This window comes from Ochotona princeps, chromosome 23, assembly GCF_030435755.1.
Source record: "Ochotona princeps isolate mOchPri1 chromosome 23, mOchPri1.hap1, whole genome shotgun sequence".
NCBI lineage: Eukaryota > Metazoa > Chordata > Mammalia > Lagomorpha > Ochotonidae > Ochotona > Ochotona princeps.
The window spans coordinates 8349124-8370942 of record NC_080854.1 but is presented as its reverse complement, the minus strand read 5'-3'; the positions used below and the strand labels follow the sequence as shown (position 1 = coordinate 8370942).

Sequence of the window (21819 nt, the reverse complement as noted above, 5' to 3'; positions counted from 1 at the left end):
TACAGTACTAAGCATATATAACCCATATTCTGCCATATTCTGTATTCTCTCTCTCAGGCGAACAACCCTCATTTATAGCATCAAGTCTTCCCTTCAGTACTGTCTGCCACTGTTGGCCAACAACTGCTTCACAAGCCATGCTAATGCCATCTGGAAACTGTGTATGATGGATGGGCTAAGTGATTTATGGGTATGTGCATGCCAATGATATGAACACTGACATATCTAACTTATACATACATGTGTATATATATATATATATATATATATATATATATATATATATCTAACTTATACATACATGTGTATATATATATATATATATTTAGCCAAGACAATCCTTTAAACCATGACAACAAGAGAAAGTGGTATTGCAACAAACAACAGATTTTTCCCACTGAAATATTTTTTTATTGACAAATACAACTCTTCACAGAGATATTCAAAGTTAATTGTAAAATAGCAATAGCAAACTATTCATTAACCCATCAAAACAAATCACCTCGTTTCCCAAATAATATGAGCTCCACTTTAGAGTCAAGAACATCAGTGTACCAACCAACCAAAAAGACTGTTACTTTGAAAGAGTTGGTAGAGTAACAGGTGCTGTGAGGAAGTCTTCGCAGCAAAACCGGTGGCACAGTCTCAAAAGATCCATTACACATAATCATCAATGATTTTAAATGACAGTCCATCAAAAATTCACTTAGTTCTTCCTTGGGTTAGCTCTTTAGACTGGGCACTGGACTCCAGAGTTAGACATGTCAATGGGGACAAAGCAAGAGCCCACGGTTAGAGGTTTTTACATCTGGCAGAAGGAATCTGCTGTAGTGCATGGGTTTCTGCCCCGGGTTCAAAATATCTCATGATATTTTTCATCTCTACCGGACTTCTTTGAAGAATGCTGTAGCACATCACATCCTCCTTTCATTTTGACAAACGGTATTCGACCAGACCTTTATGATTAGCTTTAAAAGTGGCTGGGAAACTCTTGCTTAGTTTAGGCTCCAATGATCAGAAGACCATTTGGGAGCTTTTGAGCTGTCAGATATGAGAAGTTCCAATAACTTATCATAAAAATACAAGCTCTTTGTTTTGAAAAATATACAAAATGCACTGCATAGTTAAATCTCTCTTGATTGTCACGGAAGACAAGGTCTCAGGCTCAATCACAGTCTCGTGTCGTGCTCGTCCCTTCAGTGCTGTTTGTTCTTGCAGCTTTCATTTTTCATATTTTTGGGCAGCCTCTGGCCTTTGGTGTAAGCACGGTACCAAAAATGGAGAAAGAGCAGCAGGAAGATGCACCCATAGGACATAATGACATACAGAAAGACTGGAAATTGGTAGTTGCAATCCTCCATGAAAAAGAACTGACCTATGTGGATGGTGACAATAACAAACTGGACCTAAAAGACGAAAGAGTGAGACGGAGTTGTTCAGACCTGGGGTGCTACTGGCAGGGTGGCAAAACTCACCTTTAGATCAAGTCTCTCTGGAAGTGATCAGGACAATGAGATGTCAAAACCCAGATGGGGGCCCAGCATGGTAGCCTAGCGTCTAAAGTTCTTGCCTTGCATTTGCCAGGATCCCAAATGGGTGCCAGTTTGTGTCCCGGCTGCTCCACTTCCCATCCAGCTCCCTGCTTGTGGCCTAGAAAGGTAGTAGAGGAATGCTCAAGGCCTTGGGACCCTGAACCTGTGTGAGAGACCCAGAAGAAGCACCTGGCTTTGGATCGGCTCAGCTCCAGCCGTGGCAGCCACTTGGGGAGTGAATCAGTGGATGAAAGATCTTCTTCTCTGTCTCTCCTCTTCTCTGCAGATCTGACTTTCCAATAAAAAATAAATAAATTTTAAAAAGTAACTCCATCAGCCCAAGGCCCATATTCCTGGAGCTATGCACCCTTTATACCACTCAAGGAGTCTACTGAGCCAGTTTCTGTGACATACAGTGCAATGACAACCACTGTTTTGTGGCTTATTTGTCCAGGATTTAAAAAAAAAAAAAAAAAAGATGTATTTTTATTTATTTGGAAGTCAGGGCTACGGGCAGAGAGGGAGATCTTTCATTTGCACATTCACTCACTCAAATGGCTACAATGGCCAGGGGTAGGCCACACGAAAGCCAGGAGCTTCTTCCTGCTCTCCCACACGGGTACAGGAGCCCAAGAACTTAGGGGCCATCTTCCACTGCTTCCCATGGTGCATCAGTAGGGACCTAGACTGCAAGTGCAGCACCAGGGACTAGAACCAGTGTCCCTATGTGATGCTGATGGTGGCACCTTAACCCTTTGAGTCCAGTGTCAGCCCCTCCAGGATGGCTTGGAGTTCAAATACTCTATCTTATTTTTATTTTTTTTTACCAGATATTTCAATTTTACAAATAAGAAAATATTCAAATTAGTGCTCCTAACATTCTGCAGCAGACAAAGCGTTTCTGGTACTTGTCCTCCATTGGCACAGGAAATATTATGGCCTGGCTGCCAACTCAGGAGCTACCCCGCAAGGAGTGGGAGCACTTGCATCCTTCTAACAGTGCTGAAAATTCCGTGTGCCAGAACATTCCACCCCACTGTAAGAGGGCTTATAGGCTAACATTCAAAGTTTTGTTAATATCTTTTACCACCCCCCCCCCCGATTAAAAGGCAACATGTGTTCTGCAGAAATTTTAGAAAAGTAACCTCTATAAAGAAACCAACAGGGCCCGGTGGCGTGGCCTAGCGGCTAAAGTCCTTGCCTTGAAAGCCCCAGGATCCCATATGGGCGCCGGTTCTAATCCCGGCAGCTCCACTTCCCATCCAGCTCCCTGCTTGTGGCCTGGGAAAGCAGTCGAGGACGGCCCAAAGCTTTGGGACCCTGCACCCGCATGGGAGACCTGGAAGAGGTTCCTGGTTCCAGGCATTGGATTGGCGCGCATCGGCCCATTGCGGCTCACTTGGGGAGTGAATCACCAGACAGAAGCTCTTCCTCTGTCTCTCCTCCTCTCTGTATATCCGGCTTTCCAATAATAATAAAATCTTAAAAAAAAAAAAGAAACCAACAGCACTAGCCACAATCCATCCAGTTATAGCAATGGCTGAGATTTCATTTTCAAGTTTATTTAGTTCAGATACAGAGTTAGAGAGGGAGGGAGGTAGGGAAGAGGAGGTGAGGTGAAGGGAGGGCGAGAGGGGATGGGGAGGGGGATGGGAGGGGAGGGGAGGGGGAGGGGAGGGGAGAGGGAGGGGAGGGGAGGGGGAGGGGAGGAGAGTAGAAGCAAGGGAGGGAAGAGGAGGAAAGGGGAGGAGAGGGAGGTAGGGAAGAGAAGGGGGAAAGGGAGAAGAAGGGGAGGGGATAAGGAGGAGGAAGGGGAGGGGGAAGGGGAAGGAGAAGGGAAAAGTAGGGGAGAGGAGGGGGACAGGAGAGCAGGGGAGGAGAGGGGAGGGGAGGAGGGGAGGAGGGGAGGAGGGGAAAGGAGGGGAGATGGAGGAACCTTCCATCTGCTAGCTCCCTTCCCTGATGCCTGCCTCAGCTGGGCTGGATCAGCCTGTCGCTGGGAACTAGGAACTCCACTCAGGTCTGCCACAGGATGGCAGGAACTGAAGCACTTGGCCTGTAATCTGCTACAGGACATCGGACTCATGGGGGAACCAGCACAGAATCAGGTGCTCCAATACAGGACACAGTTGCTCCAAGTGGCAATTTAACCCATGGAGTCACAACTCAGACCCCGACAATGGTTAAGGTTTTCACATAATTTCTCTTACTGTCATTTTATCATTGTCATTGCTGTCCCTTGCATTATCTTCAGGAGCTTTTATGATATTCCTGCTCAGTGGCTGCAATTATTCCTCATATTTTGTGGAAAAGGAAATAAACTCCAGAAGCAATGTTCTCAAAATTCTAAACATTAGTGAGTTTCTATGTAACTGACACATTTGAAATAATAATGAACCAACTTCTATTTTTTTCCTGTGTAAGTATTTTTTCATAAGCTTTAATAGGATGCCAAGGAAAGAAAAGTCTAGCACAAATATATGTGCGGTAGAACCTAAGCCACGTAGCGGTTATATGCATATAAAGCACAAAGCTGGATACATTCCTGCGGATATCAATGTGGCTCAGCAAGTCAAGCCACTGCCTGAGACACCTGCATCCCACTTCAGCACAGAGGTTTGCATTTCAACTGCTCTGCTTCCAATCCAGCTTCCCCGTGTGCCTAGGGAGGCAGAGGAAGCAAGCCCAAGGAAAACAGGCTCCATTCATCATTTCCTCACAGTCTATCATTTAGATTATTGTCAATTACAGATACAATGAATAACTCCAAAAGGATGTAGCTGAATCTTGACTAAGGACTCTTTTAATAAATAAGGCTTCTCATTTCATTCCATATCTAGTATTAGAAAAGGAGTTAGGATGCTTACTAAAATATCACTCTCTCACTTGGGGAAACATCGTTATACAAATGTGCTAAATTTCATGTAGCAAATTGTAGGATTTTAACTTAAAAATGAAGCTTCCATGGGATCACTACAGCTAAACTCTCTTGGTGTCACTGAAAGCCCAATTGTTACAAATTACCCATTTGGAATGATGAGGATGGAAGAAATTTTCTAAAGGAAGGCAATAAAATTAAAAGTAGATCATCGTCTTAAATGCACATTTAATTTTCCAAAACAAGTTGAATGTGATTTTTTTAGAATGGATGCTTGTAAGCTGTGACTGGGTCCTAGCTGAATGTCGGCCCTCTTGGAAACGCTGCTGGCTTACGTGCAGCATCCAGCGTGTAACAGGTGTGTGCTGATGCCTCTCACGGACGGAGAACACACTCAGCAGCCTCAGCACCAACCATGGGCAGGAGGACGACTTGTCCTGCCTCCCACGCGACTGAGATCTGGAATATCAAATCTCTAACACCTACTTGAGTATGATGTCTATTATTCTATAGAACCCTGAGAAAGTTTGGAGCAAAAACATCTTTACATTTTTAAGATGAAGCAGTGTAGAAAAATAAGCTTCCTTTTCTGTCTGTTAATATACCAGATACACTTCGTTGTCAGCAAAGTTGTTAATAAAGTTCAAGTAACACAGAAAGGATAATGGTGGCTTACTTGGAGGGGCCAGACTTCACATCTCTACCATTTCATACACTCTTTATTTTGCTAGAATCCTACTTAACAGTAAAAAAAAAAAAAAAAAAAAAAGACTCCAGTTTCATGTCACATCCAGTTCTAAAGAAAATGAATTACTGGGCCCGGCAGCGTGGCCTAGCAGCTAAAGTCCTCGCCTTGAATGCGCCAGGATCCCATATGGGCGCCGGTTCTAATCCCAGCAGCTCCACTATGCGTCCAGCTCCCTGCTTGTGGTCTGGGGAAGCAGTTGAGGACAGCCCAAAGCTTTGGGACCCTGCATCCATGTGGGAGACCTGGAAAGAAGTTCCTGGCTCCTGGCTCCAGATCGGTGCAGCGCTGGCTCACTTGGGGAGTGAATCATCGGATGTCTCTGTATATCTGACTTTGTAAGAAAAATAAATAAATCTTAAAAAAATGAATTACTTACAAGCTGTAATGATGTCAAGTGTTTTTTCCACCACAGATACTTTTGGTAGGCTGGTCCCAACGCACTGAGTCCATAGTAGGAATACATGACTACATGCACAGCTGTGTTTACAAAGGCATGGAATGTCCCCAAACCACCTGGAAAAGAAAATTACAATGTGAGCACCTTGTTCCTTCACATGAAATTCCCATATGTACTGAGATGGCAGGAAAATTTTTTCTTCAATTTTTAATTAAAAACTCAAGTATTCATGAAACATCAACCTTTTAGTCATCAAACTAGAGGAAGCTACATAATGCATTTAGTAAAATATAAAACGTAAAAAATAGGCAATAAATGCATCTGTCCTTATCTACCTTGTTTCACCTTAACCTGTGAGACTGTCTTAGGACTTGCACTTACTTTCACAAATGAAGTTACCCTTCAGGTATGATACACTGCTGAATAATTTTTAAAATTATTTTGGGGGCCCAGCATGGTAGGCTAGTGGCTAAAGTCCTCGCCCTGCACGTGCTGGGATCCCATATGGCTACCAGTTCTAATCCCGCCAGTTCTGCTTCCTGTCCATCTCCCTGCTAATGGCCTGGGAAAGCAGTGGAGGACGGCTTGGGTCCTCGGACCTCTGCACACACGGGAGATCCAGAAGAAGCTCCTCGTTCCAGTTTGACTCAGCTCCAGCCATTGTGGACATTTGGAGAGGGAGGCAGTGGATGGAAGATCTTTCTTTTTCTCTCTCATGCTCTTGCTCCTTCTCTCTGTAAATCTGCCTTTCAAATAAAAATTTGAATGGGGTGGTCACAGAATGTGGTTAAGAAATCACATTTATTTTTAACATGTTGGCTGCTCAATACTGTCAATTAATTCCATAATGATGTCAATTGTTGCTGATGGTATGCTAGTGCTTTTATTTGATCGGGATGATACTCTGCTGGTTCTGCCATCAGACCAGAGAGGGTCTCCCCAATAAGTAGTTGGACTTGACTGGACTATAAGATGTTGGACTCTATGCTCGGCATATGCTTGCAAAGAGGGAATCTCAAATGAACTTGAACTATGATTAAGCAACAAGGTGGAGGAACCCACCATGTGGGGAGGGTGTGGGGAGGGTGTGGGGAGGTGTGGGGAGAATCCCAGTTCCTACGAAATTACAACACAATGTAATTAATGCATACAATTAATTAAAAAAAATCTTTAAAAACAGAGCTGTGCTACGAATATTTTTACTCACATGTAGAATCAAATTTACTCTCCTAGCCTCAATAATTTTTATTTTTTTATTTTTTTAAGATTTATTCATTTTACTACAAAGTCAGATATACAGAGAGGAGGAGAGACAGAGAGGAAGATCTTCCGTCCGATGATTCACTCCCCAAGTGAGCCACAACGGCCAGTGCACGCCGATCCAAAGCCAGGAGCCAGGAACCTCTTTCGGGTCTGCCACACGCGGGTGCAGGGTCCTAATGCATTGGGCTGTCCTTGACTGCTTTCCCAGGCCACAAGCCAGGAGCTGGATGGAAAGTGGAGCTGCTAGGATTAGAACTGGCACCCATATGGGATCCCGGGGCGTTCAAGGCGAGGACTTTAGCCACTAGGCCACGCTGCCGGGCCCAACAATTTTTATTAACTATTGTTTGCACCACAAGCATTTTGGCATCAAAACTCACAGACTTTCATTACTAGCTATGCTAGACATTTTCTTTTTAAAAATATATGTACTTTTATTGGAAAGGCAGATATACAGAGATAAGGAGAGACAGAAAGATCTTCTGTCTGCTGGTTCATCCCACAATGGCTGGAGCTGAGCCTATCCAATGCCAGGAACCAGGAGCCTCTCCCAGGTCCCCCATACAGGTACAGGGTCTCAAGGCTTTGGGCTGTCGTCCACTGCTTTCCCAGGCCACAAACAGGGAGCTGGATGGGAAGTGGAGCCGCTGGGATTAGAATTGGTGCCGATATGGGATCCCAGTGGATGCAAGATGAGTATTTAGCCACTAGGCTATCGCGCTGTACTCCACAATTTAAATTCATTAACTCTGATTCAATTTAGAAATGTGGCTCATGAATTTTAAATTTTGTCTGAAATAGTCTACAAAATACCAATGAACTTGAACTAATTGTGGTATAGAAAAAGTCTATGAGTTATCACTTTTAAAGAAAAAAATGTCCTGGGCTTGGTGTCCTGACACAGTTGGCTAATTCGCAAACTTTGCTGTGAGCATCACATACTGGAAAACTGGCTCAAGTCTTGTCTGCTCCACTTCTGATCCGGCTCCCTGCTAACATGCCTGGGAAAGTAGCAGGTGATGATGTCAGTGCTTGGGCCCCTGCCACCCCCGTTACACCGCCAGGATGGAGCCCTGGGCTCCTAGTTGGTACTGGACCACCCCCGGCTGCTGGATGCCCACCCTTGAGGAGTGGACCAGGGGATGAAGGTCTCTGTGTCCATCTCACTGTCTGCTATCTGCCTTTCAAATGAATAAGTCAATCTTCAAACAACAACAACAAAAACCTTGGAAACTGCTGCATAGCAGAAAGAAATTTTGTAGCACTTTTTGAAACTATTAGATGCCACTATTACTAAAGTACTCCCTTTGCATACCCTGCTTTAAACAAATTTGAATAGCCCCAAGTCTCTCTCATGCTTTATACACTTTCTTTGCTTCAACAGCATGCAAAGTTTTATCTGATTTCTTCATTATCATAAACCATGTCAGCAGGAACAACATCAATGAAGCTTATAAAGAATGTCCTAGCTTTTTAAAAAAAATTCACATTTGGATTAGCCTTTATTCCCAAAAGAAACTTGAATACATTATAAGCAGTGTGAAAACACCTTTTGAAAACAGAATTTAAAAATAGAACAGTAGCCTATTTCTTGTGGTTTAGGAGTCAAGCTGCTTTTCAGGGGAGTGCATCAACTATCTCTCAATTCCATTTGTGTCTCTCAGTCATATACACATGGGAAACCCACGTCACCTGGATTAAAGACTCTAACAGAGTTGTTCTCACCATGGCACCTGCCTCACTGCTTGACTGCTTGCCACTGGAACCCTGGATCATTTCAATGAAGATGCCACGGAAAGCAGTTTAACAAAGCACTAGCCTAGGCATGTTTCATAAGGATTATTGAAAAAAATATCAAGTACAAGTAATACTATTTTCTCCAACCACAATTATTTTCTGATGTTAGTTTAATAAGTCTATTCTCTGACACATCTGAACTATCATTGCTTTTTAATATCTCCTTCGGAAGGTTTCAATAAAAATGTCTTCTCTACACTTACTTTCTTCTTTAGGATAAAAGAACTGAAAAGACGCACAAGCCAAAACAAAGCACAGTGAGCAGCATTACACTTCTTCACCCCTTTGATTTGGTGGAAAAAAAATCAAAGAACCCTCTGGATATTTATCAAAGTTCTCCATATTTCTCTAAGGGAGTATAAATATATTAATATAAAAGCCTGGCCCGACGCGATGGTGTAGTGGTTAAGGTCCTTGCCCTGCACACCCCGGGGATCCCATATCGACGCCAGTTCTAACCCCGGTAGCCCCGCTTCCCATCCGGCTCCCTGCTTGTGGCCTGGGAAAGCAGTCGAGGATGGCCCAAAGCTTTGGGACCCTGCACCCGCGTGGGAGACCCAGAAGAGGCTCCTGGCTTCGGATTGGCTCAGCTCCAGCCGTTATGGCCGCTTGGGGAGTGAATCATTGGACGGAAGATCTTCCTCTCTCTGTCTCTCCTTTCTGTATTTCCGCCTTTCCAATAAAAAAAAAAAGCCTATCACAGAAATAGTTTCATCCTGTTCAAAAAGAACATGTGATGACTGTCCCAGCGAGGAGGACAACTGGCAGACAGGAAATGAACGACAACCTGGAGATGAGCTCTGATCCAACTCCAGGACGGAGCGTCTTCCGTCCTACGCTCAGCTAGCACACGGAAGGCACTCGTGCGCAGCGGGGGGGGCTGCTCAACAGGTTTCAGGGGTGCTGCACCCGTGGGCACCCCAGCTCTACACAAGGCTGCACAAATGCCAACACAAATATATGAGGGAAACCGTACTTTTGCTCTCATCTTCATTCTGTAAGAACGAAGGGATGTTGGGGTGTGGCCAAGGAAATGACTATAAAGGACCGGGAGTCCATAAACACAGTGCTATTTACAACTGAAGTACAGAGTAACTTCAAAGCTTCATTCCTGAAAGCACTGTTGGGTTTTGAAATGTAAGCTAGACTACTGATGGACTCAAGGGTGGATGTGAGAAAAACACTCACGTGCATTCTTAACTAAAACCCATTCTTTCCATTATAAATACTGAGATATTTCATAGAAAAACTGGACAAAACAAAGGAGGATAGGAAGAAAAGGGAACCCCTCTTTGTTTCAGAATCTCCAAATCAGGGCCCGGCAGCGTGGCCTAGCGGCTAAAGTCCTCGCCTTGAATGCCCCGGGATCCCATATGGGTGCCAGTTCTAATCCCGGCAGCTCCACTTCCCATCCAGCTCCCTGCTTGTGGCCTGGGAAGCAGTCGAGGACAGCCCAATGCACTGGGACCCTGCGCCCACGTGGGAGACCTGGAAGAGGTTCCAGGTTCCCGGCTTTGGACTGGCACACATCGGCCCGTTGTGGCTCACTTGGGGAGTGAATCATCGGACGGAAGATCTTCCTCTCTGTCTCTCCTCCTCTCTGTATATCTGACTTTGTAATAAAATAAATAAATCTTTTTAAAAAGAAAAAGAATCTCCAAATCACCCATTTACACATTTTGGGATATCGCCTTCCAATCCTTTTCCCAATACAATTATCTGTCCTATAGCATTCATTCTTACGGAAGAAACTAGATTAAATGATCAGTTTGAAGTACCTTTCAAATGTTCATCTATGATAATTTAGGAATCAATCTGCCTACCACAAAAGACGAACTAAACGCCTCTCATTATTGGTGTTATACACAGGAAATCAAACCCGCTGTTTCAGTGGATGCTGAGATGTGTTCCAGCTGTTCACCAATACAAAGAGGGCCTCAGTTTACACCACTTTAGGAAGAACTGTGAGACATGATATGCACGTGAGAGAAAACAGAAACAAAGAAAGAACACAAACCATGAGGGAGGCTTCACAGCACGGTTACCTTGGATTGGTTAAATGGAAAGCACCTTACTATGTCAATTCAGCTTCTATACTAACATTTGTCCTAAGAAGCAGCACTTAGGGTTTACCTTGTTAAATTCCTCAGCAGACAAATGTCAGTTGGGGGTCTAGATGTATCTTACCTGGAGCTCCTGGGAGGGGCCATGCTCTACCCATGCCTCTAGCACTCACTGCCTCTCTAGGTTCTGGCGCCTCCTCCCCAGTCCAGGTCCTTCTATGCCCTGCACTAGGAAGATCAGCTCCCTCCCCCATGCAAGAGCATCTAGAACTCAGGAGAACTCCTCAGCTGGGGCTCCTTTCTCCTGAAGTCCAGAGCTGAGCAGGTCTCCCTGTGCAGAGCTGTGCACAGAAATGGGAACGCACTCCGTGCTGTGGACTAGAGGAACATGTGAAAATTTCCTCAACTTCAGAACCAAACAGATTCACCAATCAAAGCTTACTGAGGTAAGAATAGCTTCTTGGGGGTATCACTTCTTTAAAATTTTACAATAGGATAAAAATACTTCCTGCTTCCTACAGTTCCCAAATAAAACACACAAAGAAAGAGCCTGTGGGGCCTGGTGTGGTAGCCACTAGGCTAAAGTCCTCACCTAGTGCTTGCTTCGGCAACACATATGCTAAAGTCCTCGCGTAACACACGCCGGCATAATCCCAGAGGCCCTACTTTCCATCTAGCTCCCTGCTCTTGCCCTTGGAAAGCAAAGATGGGCCAAAGCCTTGGGACCCTGCACCCATGTGGGAGACCAGGAAGAGGTTCCTGGCTCCTGCTTCAGAACGGCTCAGCTCTGGGCATTGCAGCCACTTGGGGAGTGAACCAGCAGTTGGAAAATCTTCCTCTCTGTGTCTTTTCTTCTCTGTATATCTGACTTTCCATGAAAAAAAAGAAAGAAAGAAAGAAAGAAAGAAAGAAAGAAGAGAGACAGAGAGAGAGAGAGAATGAACGAACGAACAAGCCTGTGGCTAAAGTTTTGATTTAAACTATTTCTCTGACCAAAAAAAAAAATAATGTCATAATGTCCTCTGCTAGGGTAGGATACTTGGAGAAGTTGGCGTAACTGTCATTTGAAACATGTTTAAAGTGCTGGTAGGAGATGAGGTGTGTATCCATTACAAGAAACATTAAGGCAGACAAGATGTGCAACTTGAGACAAGCAAGGTAACTTCCTGTGAACAGAGTAGGACGAGCTATCCAACTAAAACCCTAAAAAGCCAAGACTTTTATCATTTTACTGATCTGTCTACTGGTCATGTATTTAAAAGCATTTACTAGAGCTCTAGCAAAAAAGAGTAAAACCCAAACCCAACAGAGATTATGTGGAAGAATGTGCTCAAAATTCAAGCATATCAAAGGAGGCAAACAAATCTAAGAGTCCCAGTTACATTTCAGGGAGTAATTCAAGAAAGTCAGGAGCTTAACCAAAGTCTTTCTTGATTTTTTTTTTTTTTAGTTTCTTACACATTACATTCAAGGATAAACCTTTGTTTACAGCACACAGCAATGTTATTATTTGTAAGACATTATCCCAGCTCTTCCTCAGCTACCTGGAGCAAATTTTACGCCAAACCACCAGGTCCATGGCATGATGGTATGATGGAAGACATGAAGGAAAGTCACTTGACTATTTTTCTTACGCAGAACAAAAAAGATCTGAAACAATGTAAAGAAAATCAAGTTCACATAAAATCATGCAATACATTACTGAGCATTACAAAAACACTGCCTTAGTGCAAACCGTTTCATATCATAATTTCTTTTTGCAAGGACTGGCCTGATGCAATGCTTCTAGAAGCAGCTGGATTTCAAAGGGCAGCACAAAAGCTAACTAGTGTAAAACAATTTGGGTATGATGTCTAGCCAAGAAAGAGCCGATGAAGGTGAACAGAAATTTTAGGCAGATTTAAAACCAAAGATATACATGGGAAGAGTATGGCCAAAAAACACTCTAAGAAATGCCATCAGTGCAACAAAATAAACTTCACTGCATTTTGAAGCACACAAGAAAGCAAAGGAATCTTAAATCTTAGGACTGAAGGCAGGCTACGTTGGTTTCTAACACATCCTACTGATTTGGGTATGGGAGCAGGCAAACTCAAGGACCATTTGAAAAAAATCAAAAGTTGGCAAATTTTCATTAAAGGGGAATGCTTGCAGAATTTATTTGAAAGCAGAAGATGAAAAAAAAAACACAAAGGTGCATAGCAAAAAGAAAAAGTACAATAAAGGCACCACACAGATTGAACGTAACTATTGTTTTGTACAAACGATAGAGATGAAAAGAGCAGAATTCAAGAATTGGGGAAAGTGACAAAATGAATGCCAAAGCAAAATTCAGAATACAGCTAAGACTTAAATACAAGGCGAGACCAAACAGCAACCAGAGAAGTGCTGATGGAGCTGTCTGAGATGGGCAGCTGAGGGAAGGGTACAGAGGCAACAGTTTGCTTGTGGAAGCTGCAACTGAAATCATGCAAAGCAGAAACAATGATGCCCACATTTGCTTGCTTTTGCACTATGCACATGGAACAATGCATCCTGGTGCGACAGAAAAGCCACCAACTAGTGACTGGGTCCTAAGCCTCCTTCTCCTGGGCAAATCACCGACTATCTTGGCTTCTTTTTTTTTTTTTTTAAGTAAGGACTAGACAAGTGATGCATTTTACAATGTCTGAAAAGTTTGGTTGTTTTGTTTTGTTTTGTTTAAATAACCATGTCTGGGATCTATTCCAGACCATTTGGCACCAAATCCAGAGTTGGAGCCAAGGTTACTCTCGCCGTGCCCAGGCAGTTAATTCTGCTGCACCATGATAGCTGAACTGTGACAGGGGTCTAGGTTAATCCCCGGTTCAAGAGCATCAGCACCATATGGGGTAATCTATTAAAGATGTAAGTTCTTGAGCCCTATCTAAGATCTACTGAATCAGTAACTCCGGGGTAGAGGTCCAGGCATGCGTGTTTTCACCAGCCCTCCACAGGCTATAGCATTTGAGAACCCTGAATTCTACCTGCACTTCCAATTCTAACATAATGGGGCGAGCCACTGCGGGCTAGCAGGAGGAGGTTCTCTACAGGGGTGTATCTTCCAGAGTATACTCTGCCAGTCTCACAGTCAGAACTGGACTCATTTGCCACGATGAGTTTTCTTAAGCTCTTCTGGACACCAAGCCTCTTGGCTTTCTCCTCTCATTCTAGACCCCGAGCCATGCCACCTGCTTCTCCCAGGACACACTTGTCCAAGCTCAGAGCGGATTCTCACCAGGATCTGAAATGGGAAGGGTCCAGGGCTAGCAAGGACAGATCCCAGCCAAGCAGAATCAAGCAGGTGTTGCTCTCCCCACTGGTCTTCCACCGGGACTTCGTTGCCTTGGGTACGTTTACGAGTTTTGAAGTATTTATCTTTTTAAAGGAGCATGGATTACACAATGAAGAACCAAAGGTCTGATGTTGTTTCCTGAATTTATTTCCTAAAGCAACTGCCACCACACACAGTTTTGTGTTTTACGTGACAGTTAACGTGCTTATCTCAATCTGGTGTTGCCTCCATAAGAAAAACCTTCTGCAGCCTGTAAAATATTAAGACATTTTTCCCATCTGTTCTCCCACACAAGTGCCAGTAAAGGTTAAAAAGATAACAGTGGTTCTGCCTATGGACAAGAGATAGCCAGTTATCAGACAACTCAACCAGAGCACTTATTGCTTTCTTGGAAACATCAAACATTTACCAATTGTGGTGACCACATACTCACAGTATCTAACAGCTCAATAAACTTGGAGAAGTAATAAAGCCAGCAGGTGCGTACCATCTGCAGAAAAAACATGAATTCATTTTATTTTCTGCATGGAAAACTTTTCTTTCTTTAAATCTTGGCATGAATTCGTTTTGGAGAATAGTTTAATGGTATTAAGTACAATCACACTGTTAGGCAAGCAAGCAACACCACCATCCAGCCATATGACTACTTTCATCTTGCAAAACTGAAACCCTGTATCCATTCAATACTGAGTCTCCACTTCCCCTTCTCCCTAGGCTCAGCTAACTACTGCCTTCTGTCCTAAGAGTTTCACTACCACAGGCACTTTCCATAAGGTGAAGCCTGGAGTGGGCTTTTTGTATGGCCTAGATCATCTCATCTAGCACATGTCCTCACAGTTCTTCCATGTTGTGGCATGAGTCAGAACCTTGCTCTTTTTAAAGACTGATTTAAAATATTCAATTCTATGTCTATAGCACATTTTAAAAAATTCATTTATTTTTTTTTCTGATACAATTTTAGTTGGCACTGGGCTCTTCCCTCCCCTTCTCCCAAGTTCCCTCCCCTCCAGGTTCATAATGTGTGTACTTCATGAATTTTCCCAAGTCCATCATGTTTTCACTGGAGTGTCTTCCAACCATGTAGGAGACTGTCATTTCATTGTGGGTTCATTCTTATATCCTGGGGCCCTAATGTAGGTACAATGAGAATTAGATCTTCTTTGTTTATGGGCAGTACAGGTAACAGTGGTAAAGGGGACACTGACCATCTCAGGTGATTGTAAACAATCAGCTTCTTATGGATGGTTGATTCATGAAATACATTGCAAGACCTTGTTACAGAAGGTGTGGGTAAGTATGAAGTATAGCACATTTTGTTTATCTGTTTACCCATGCCTGGACAAGGGGCTTGCTCCCATCTTTTGCCTATTGTGAGCAACACTGCTATGAACTTGAGTGTACAAAGATGTCTTTGAGTTCCACCCTCCAATTCTTTCAGATACACAGTAAGAGTGAAACTGATGGGTATTACAACAACTCTATGTTTCTTTTCTTGAGGAATCACACATGAATTTTTTTAAAATCTAAGAAATCAAAAAAGAAATGTACTTTCATTTTATAGCAAACTACCCACCCGATCTTCTTTAGTTCTTTCCTTTAATTTTTTAGCTTTTTCACTAACATGGATAATCTGCTAGTGGAGTCATTTACTGCTCTGAGTTTATATCCAAAAATGTTTTAACTATGCTTTTGAGTGACAAAGCTTTTCCAAAAAGAAACTTACCCTCATAGCTGTGGGTGACCGTGAATAGTCAACAAGTTCACATCGAAATGAATAACCTGTACCCCAGCCAGACATCACAAACTGCAAGAGAACAGACACACATTAAAGAACGAAGCATTTGTTCAACAGTCGCCAAAAAAAAGGTAATTCTGAATGCATCCATTCATTCCATTATCCGCTGAGCCAGCAGTCAGCGCAAAAGCAAAGCATCTGGAACAATTACAAACCACAAGCATGCTCAATACCAAAGGTTTGCAGAACTGCAAACTCACACATTATCTCTCAACTGTGTTTGTTTCTTGGAATGAAATCCTAACACAGTGAAGAACACAAACCTGGCAATGCTTGCTTCCACATCTCTCTCTACATGAGCATGTGTGTCCTCTCACAGCTAACCCAGGCTCGGTGTCTCCTGGTGATCTCTCATCCATTAAGAAATACATGGGCAAGCTAAAGTTCCTCAGTGTGCACACAGGACAGCTGCGATGCAGCCAATGATACTGTATAATGTGAAGCGGAAGTACATGCTCTATGACACTTTTCTCATTTAAAATCCAGATGAGGCACACACATAACTTAGACACTGGGACTGCTCTGGATTCACAAGACAAGTAATAGAGCAAAATGCTCTTGTTAACAATAAAAGTGCAATCTGGCAGGCCTTAATTCCAGCACACCCACCAAGTGACCTTCGCCTGGCGTGAGAAGAAAAGGCCTATTGACAAGCCTCAGCTTTCCTTTGGATTATATGGACATTCTTCAGTGGATGGAGAGAAAGTCTTCTATGAAAACGGTATCTGGGAATGAAAAGCCAAGGACTTCCACTGTAAGTCAATGAATCCATTAGATGGTTGCCTTAACTTAGGGCATCGACAGGACAGTAAGTTCTTCTCTCTTGCTGAGTTCTTATTCTTACTAGTGCCAGCACTTTCCTGGTATGTTATCATTTTTTTTCTCCATTGAAGTAAATCAAAACTTCTTATTTTGAATGACTATTAAAGCTAAAATGACAATTTTACAATTAATTCTGAAAAGAAGCTAATGATACACTATCAGAGTAATATTTTCATGATGTAAAGAAAAGAAATGAATGAGAGGGACAACTATCAGCCTATGAAATTTAAGAAACACACTACTGGGGGAGATTTTGTTCCACTGGCTACGACACTTGTGTTCCAAACCAGTGTATCTCACTGAATCCTGCTTCCACTTGCAATTCCAGCTTTTGGCTACTGCTGGGCCCCCAGTGTTGGGACCCCCATGTCAGCCTGCCCAGGCCCAGCCACTGAAGGCATCGGGTTAGCGAATGCTCTCTCTTCTCTTTCTCTGCCTCTCAAATAAATATAAAAAAAAAAAACATTTTTTATGCAGCTAATTCCCAGGTCCTTCTAGAACATAATCTATAATTCAATCACACCATACACAGAGATGCAGAATAGCATAGGGTATACATTTCAGGGGTGAGAAAGATACCTCACAAAAACAATTCAGTATATTTTCCCAACCAGGGATGTAATGTGCACCCAATAGCTAGTTCTACTTTACAAAATTCTGCGTTCTCTGCCTCCTTGTATCTCTTGTGCTTGGGCTCATGTCTGGCTGATGGGAAATACACATTATATCATCAGATGACGAATTCTCCTTGTAGCAAATGTTATTCCAGGCTAGCAATATGAAAAATAGAAGTTTGCATTTGGTAAATAGTAAGCTATACAAATAGCATGTAAGTAACTCAAGCATGAGTGTTGAATGAAACATAGAAACTCTCAAATTCAGATTTTTAAAACCTACCTTTATGTTGTAATTGACAAGCTAAAGATCAAAACTGACACAGTACCCAAGCCTAGCAGAGCTTAAAGGGACCTGGGAGACTATCTGGTTTAATTTGGGTTCTATTTATAAAATGAAAAAATGAAGACCCAAAGAAGTGACCTAACTTCTCCAGGTCAGGCAGCTGGTTAGTGGCAGAATGGAGACCCTCTAGTTCCTGGTCCTCTGCTTTCCAGGTGTGATGGTAGCACACTGCATCTTCCCTCTCTGAAGATCAGCAGGTGGCTTCCATACTCCTCATCTTTACCACCCTTTCCCAGAGGTCAGAAGCAACATATGAGAATTAATGATCTATTGGCCCATTTCTTTTTGTAGTTTAAGGGTTTGTCTATTTCTTTGACAGGTAGTTACACAGGGAGGGATATACACACACACACACACACACACACACACACACACACACACACAGATATCTCCCATCCACTGGTTTATTGCCCAAATGGCTGCAATGGCCATGGTTGGGCCAGGCTGAAGCTAGCAGTCAAGAGCTTCCTCTGGGTCTCCCATACATGTGCAAGGGTCCAAGTCACTAAGCCATCTTCAGCTGCTTTCCCAGGCACACAGGCAGGAAGATACTAAAGCATTCAGACCTCAAGCCAGTGCCCATATGGGGTGCCAGCATCACGAGCAGCAGCTTAACCGACCGTGCTAAATGCCAGCCCCAAACCTCATCTCTGTTAATAACAACAAGTGGGACAGGCTCCTTCATTACTGTTTTATATGAGTTCATATTATTTCTCCCAAACCCAGCTACACCAAACCAAAGCTGCAGATCATCCTAAAGCTCATCAGAGCAGGAAGGAAGCCCAAGCTGCCCCTGTGATGATAAGCCATCACGTTTTCAGGATGAACTCAGATGTCAGAAGGCTCTGGGTTCAAATATCAGCTCTTCATTTAGCAGTTATGTGACTTAAGGTAAGTTACTTCATGTCTCCAAGTATGAGTTGCCTCAAACTAATACTTAATCACCTGTTAAGACTATTTGCAAATCCCCAGACTGCACGCTACATGTTCTCACTACCTGCAAGGTAGATTATACTGAGATTCTCTGAAGAGTTTATTCACTGGCCTCTACACATAACAATTTGCTGGTAAATATTCTAGTAAGCTCCATTTCTAAAATTCTTGCATTCTCAAAGGGTCATTTTATAGTCAGAACAACACATACAATGACAGATACACAGGAAGACTCAGGCAAAATTATCTCATTAGGAATACTGAAGACACTTGCCTCATAACACATATACACAGAAAAGAGTACTATTAAAAAATTGTACGTTATCATCGTTTTCTTGAGTTCAAAGGGCTTTCGATTCTCCATGAGCTTTGGTCCCAGAGATGTGACGAAATAGACATACAGTGCCAGGATGATGGTTTGTGGCAAAGGTGAGGACATGAGGAGCCAATTTTCAACTCTTGGATCTAGAAAAAACAGCATGTAAGTACACATCTTGACAGTAGGGTCAGGCTCCATCAACACCTGCACCAGCCAACACACATTCTGGCGGATGCAGCTGCCTGGTTAGTTTCACTCCCAGCTCCATCTCTCACGCTAATTGATGGATGCTCCAGCCTAACCCAGCCCAGACCTCCACAGGTTCAGCGAAGAGAAAAAAAAATTGAGGCATTTGTCCTGCCTGCCTTCCTCAACCCTCCCCACCCCGGTCAGAGACACACATGGACATCCATTCCTTTCAACTTTGTAATCAAGCTTACTATTTTAATTTAATAAATTAAAAATAAACTAGTAATGATGTGGTCAATTCTCAACAATCCTGCAAGTTTGACCTCTGACTCAACATTTCCTTATTATATCTCTACAACGAATGATTTGCTTGGGCTCAATATCAGTGCTGGAGAACTTATATTTGACAGTTGGATATGCATGGCGTTCACAGTAACAATGTTTCACTCTGCATTTACTCCTCCATCTCTAAGTCAACAATAACATGGGTCCCAGGATATTCAGCAATCTAGAATATGAATAAGAAAGTCACATAAACAGGGTGGATAGGAAAAGTGACTACTTAAGCATGCAGTGGAGACAAAATATTTAAAGTCTCTTTATGAAAGTGAAGGGCAGATGACTGTACTGCTGGGTTAAACTGATAGTTTTTCTTAGTGTTTCATATCCTGTGAAATGCCAAGAGGAAATGGTGGCATGTAGCATTCTCCAAACTTCTTTATTTTTTTTTTTACAATACCATTTGCTAAATCTTAATCTATAGCCATTTTAAGGTGTATAGAACACGGTTGAATATAAACCAAAATTGAAATGTCTATGAAAAAGTCACAGGTTATGGTTGAGAACCTGCATTTTCCTATTAACATCTTGGTTAATCAATACCATGTCAATTAATGCCATAATGTTGTAATTGGTTGTAAATGTTATGTTGGGGTTTTTAATTGATTGGGATGATACTCTGCTGGCTCTACCTTCAGACCAGAGATGGTCTCACCAAGAAACTGTTGAACTTACCAGGACAATAAGATGCTGGATTGTGTGCTTGGTAAATACCTCCAATGAAAGAATCACAACTGAATTTGAACTATGGAAATGCAACAAGGTGGAGCAATCCACCGTGGGGGGAGAGTTTGGGGAGGGGAGGGGGAAATCCCAGTGCATATAAAAATGTGCAACATATTGTAATGTAATTAATAAAAAATAAATTATTAAAAAAATACCATTTGCTAGATCTTATGGAATGAAGATATTGTGGAGCACAGTTTGGAGAATATAACCACTCACTAAAAAAATTATATAAATTAAACCATTAAAGATGAAACAGTGATGAGTAGGAAATTTTATCATTAAGAAAAAACATAAAATTGTGTAATTAGTTAAGCAGAAGAAATGAAAGCTAGGTGGAAGAACTAAATCCAGCTTACTAAGGAAATTTTAAAATTTATTTGAGAGGCACGGGGGTTGGGGGGAGAGAGAGAGAGAGAGAACACTATCATATACTAGCTCATTTCCCAAATGCCTGGAATGGTCAGAGTTGAAACCAAAATCAAATCTGAAAGCCAAGAGCTCAATCCAGTATTTTCATGTTGCTGGCAGGACCCTGATCAACCATCACTGCTTCCTTCCGGGGTTCGCATTAGCAAGCAGTTACAGCTAGGCATCAAACACGGGCTCTCCACCATGAGCTGGGATGTCTTAACCACTGTGGCTTATGTGCCAGGCCAAACATCTACCACCATTCATTCCTAAGCTTTAACTTAGATAATCACACTATCACTTAGATTGGGAACACATGACAACGACTAAAACTGGTCAAGGAGACATGGTTTATGTTTTTAATGTATCGTACATTTAGAATGCCTATAAAATGCCCCACATGGCGACTTCCAAGGGCAGCTGGATATGTGGATAAAGAATAAGGAAATACAGCTGGGCCAGAGACATAGGTTTGAGAGTCATTCTGATCCAAAGAGGCAGGTTTGGGGGTCCTCATCACATAACAACGAATACTTTTTTTTTAAAGATTTATTTTATTTTTATTACAAAGTCAGATATACTGAGAGGAGGAGAGATAGAGAGGAAGTGGAGCTGCCGGGATCAGAACCAGCAGCCATATGGGATCAAGGCGAGGACCTTAGCCACTAGGCCACGCCGCCGAGCCCACAACGAATACTTTTTTAAAAAAACAAAGTGATACTGGCTTAGGAAAAGCAGGGTCAAATGTGGGCTGAAGTCACAGGTTTGGAGGCTCTGACAGGGTGAAGCCTAGTGGAGCTGTGACAGCGATGTCTCAAGGAGCCCCTGGGAAGGCAAAGTGCCCAGCAGCGTGTAATGCACACCTAGGAAAGTGTGCAAGTCAATGAGTAGCCTCAAAGAGCAGCAAAGTGGGCAGAGACCAGCTGAGCCACAGGGTCTGCAAGCATCCGTCAAGATTTCAAAGGACGTTTTAGATAAGCTGGGGAGCCCAGAGAGCTCTGTCACAGGAATGGAGCCCCTCACCAGGGCAATGCCAAATAGAAACATGGCATCAGGGCAGCCACAAACAGCCCACCAACACAAGGCCCGGTGCTGCTGCAGATTTCACTCTGTGGGTACTGCCACATACACTGTGACCAGCCAAGTGACAAAGCCACAGGACAGGGATGCTCCAACCCTTACAAGCCCTAACCCTGTCACAGGATGCCTTGGGAGCCACACCTGGAACTCTTGCATTTACTGCTATGCTTTGCTGGGTTTTGGTCCCACTTCGGTCTGATGAATTCTTTCTACTCCTCTGCCACTATCTTTTCAGGTGAAAATGTATCTGCTAT

At 42.9% G+C, this 21819-nt stretch overlaps 1 protein-coding gene across 1 annotated transcript in view; it reads right to left on the bottom strand.

Moving 5' to 3' along the window:
• Nucleotides 1-293: 293 nt before the first annotated feature.
• Nucleotides 294-21819, bottom strand: part of ELOVL7 (ELOVL fatty acid elongase 7) — a 75837-nt gene continuing 54311 nt past the window's right edge. The window contains exons 3-8 of the mRNA XM_004583727.2: nt 18776-18966; nt 15715-15795; nt 14425-14481; nt 12223-12328; nt 5535-5671; nt 294-1406 (exon numbers count right to left, since the gene is read on the bottom strand). Of these exons, the coding sequence (XP_004583784.2) occupies nt 1197-1406; nt 5535-5671; nt 12223-12328; nt 14425-14481; nt 15715-15795; nt 18776-18966 (782 nt within the window). The 3' untranslated portion in view covers nt 294-1196. The remainder of the gene's footprint in view (nt 1407-5534; nt 5672-12222; nt 12329-14424; nt 14482-15714; nt 15796-18775; nt 18967-21819) is intronic.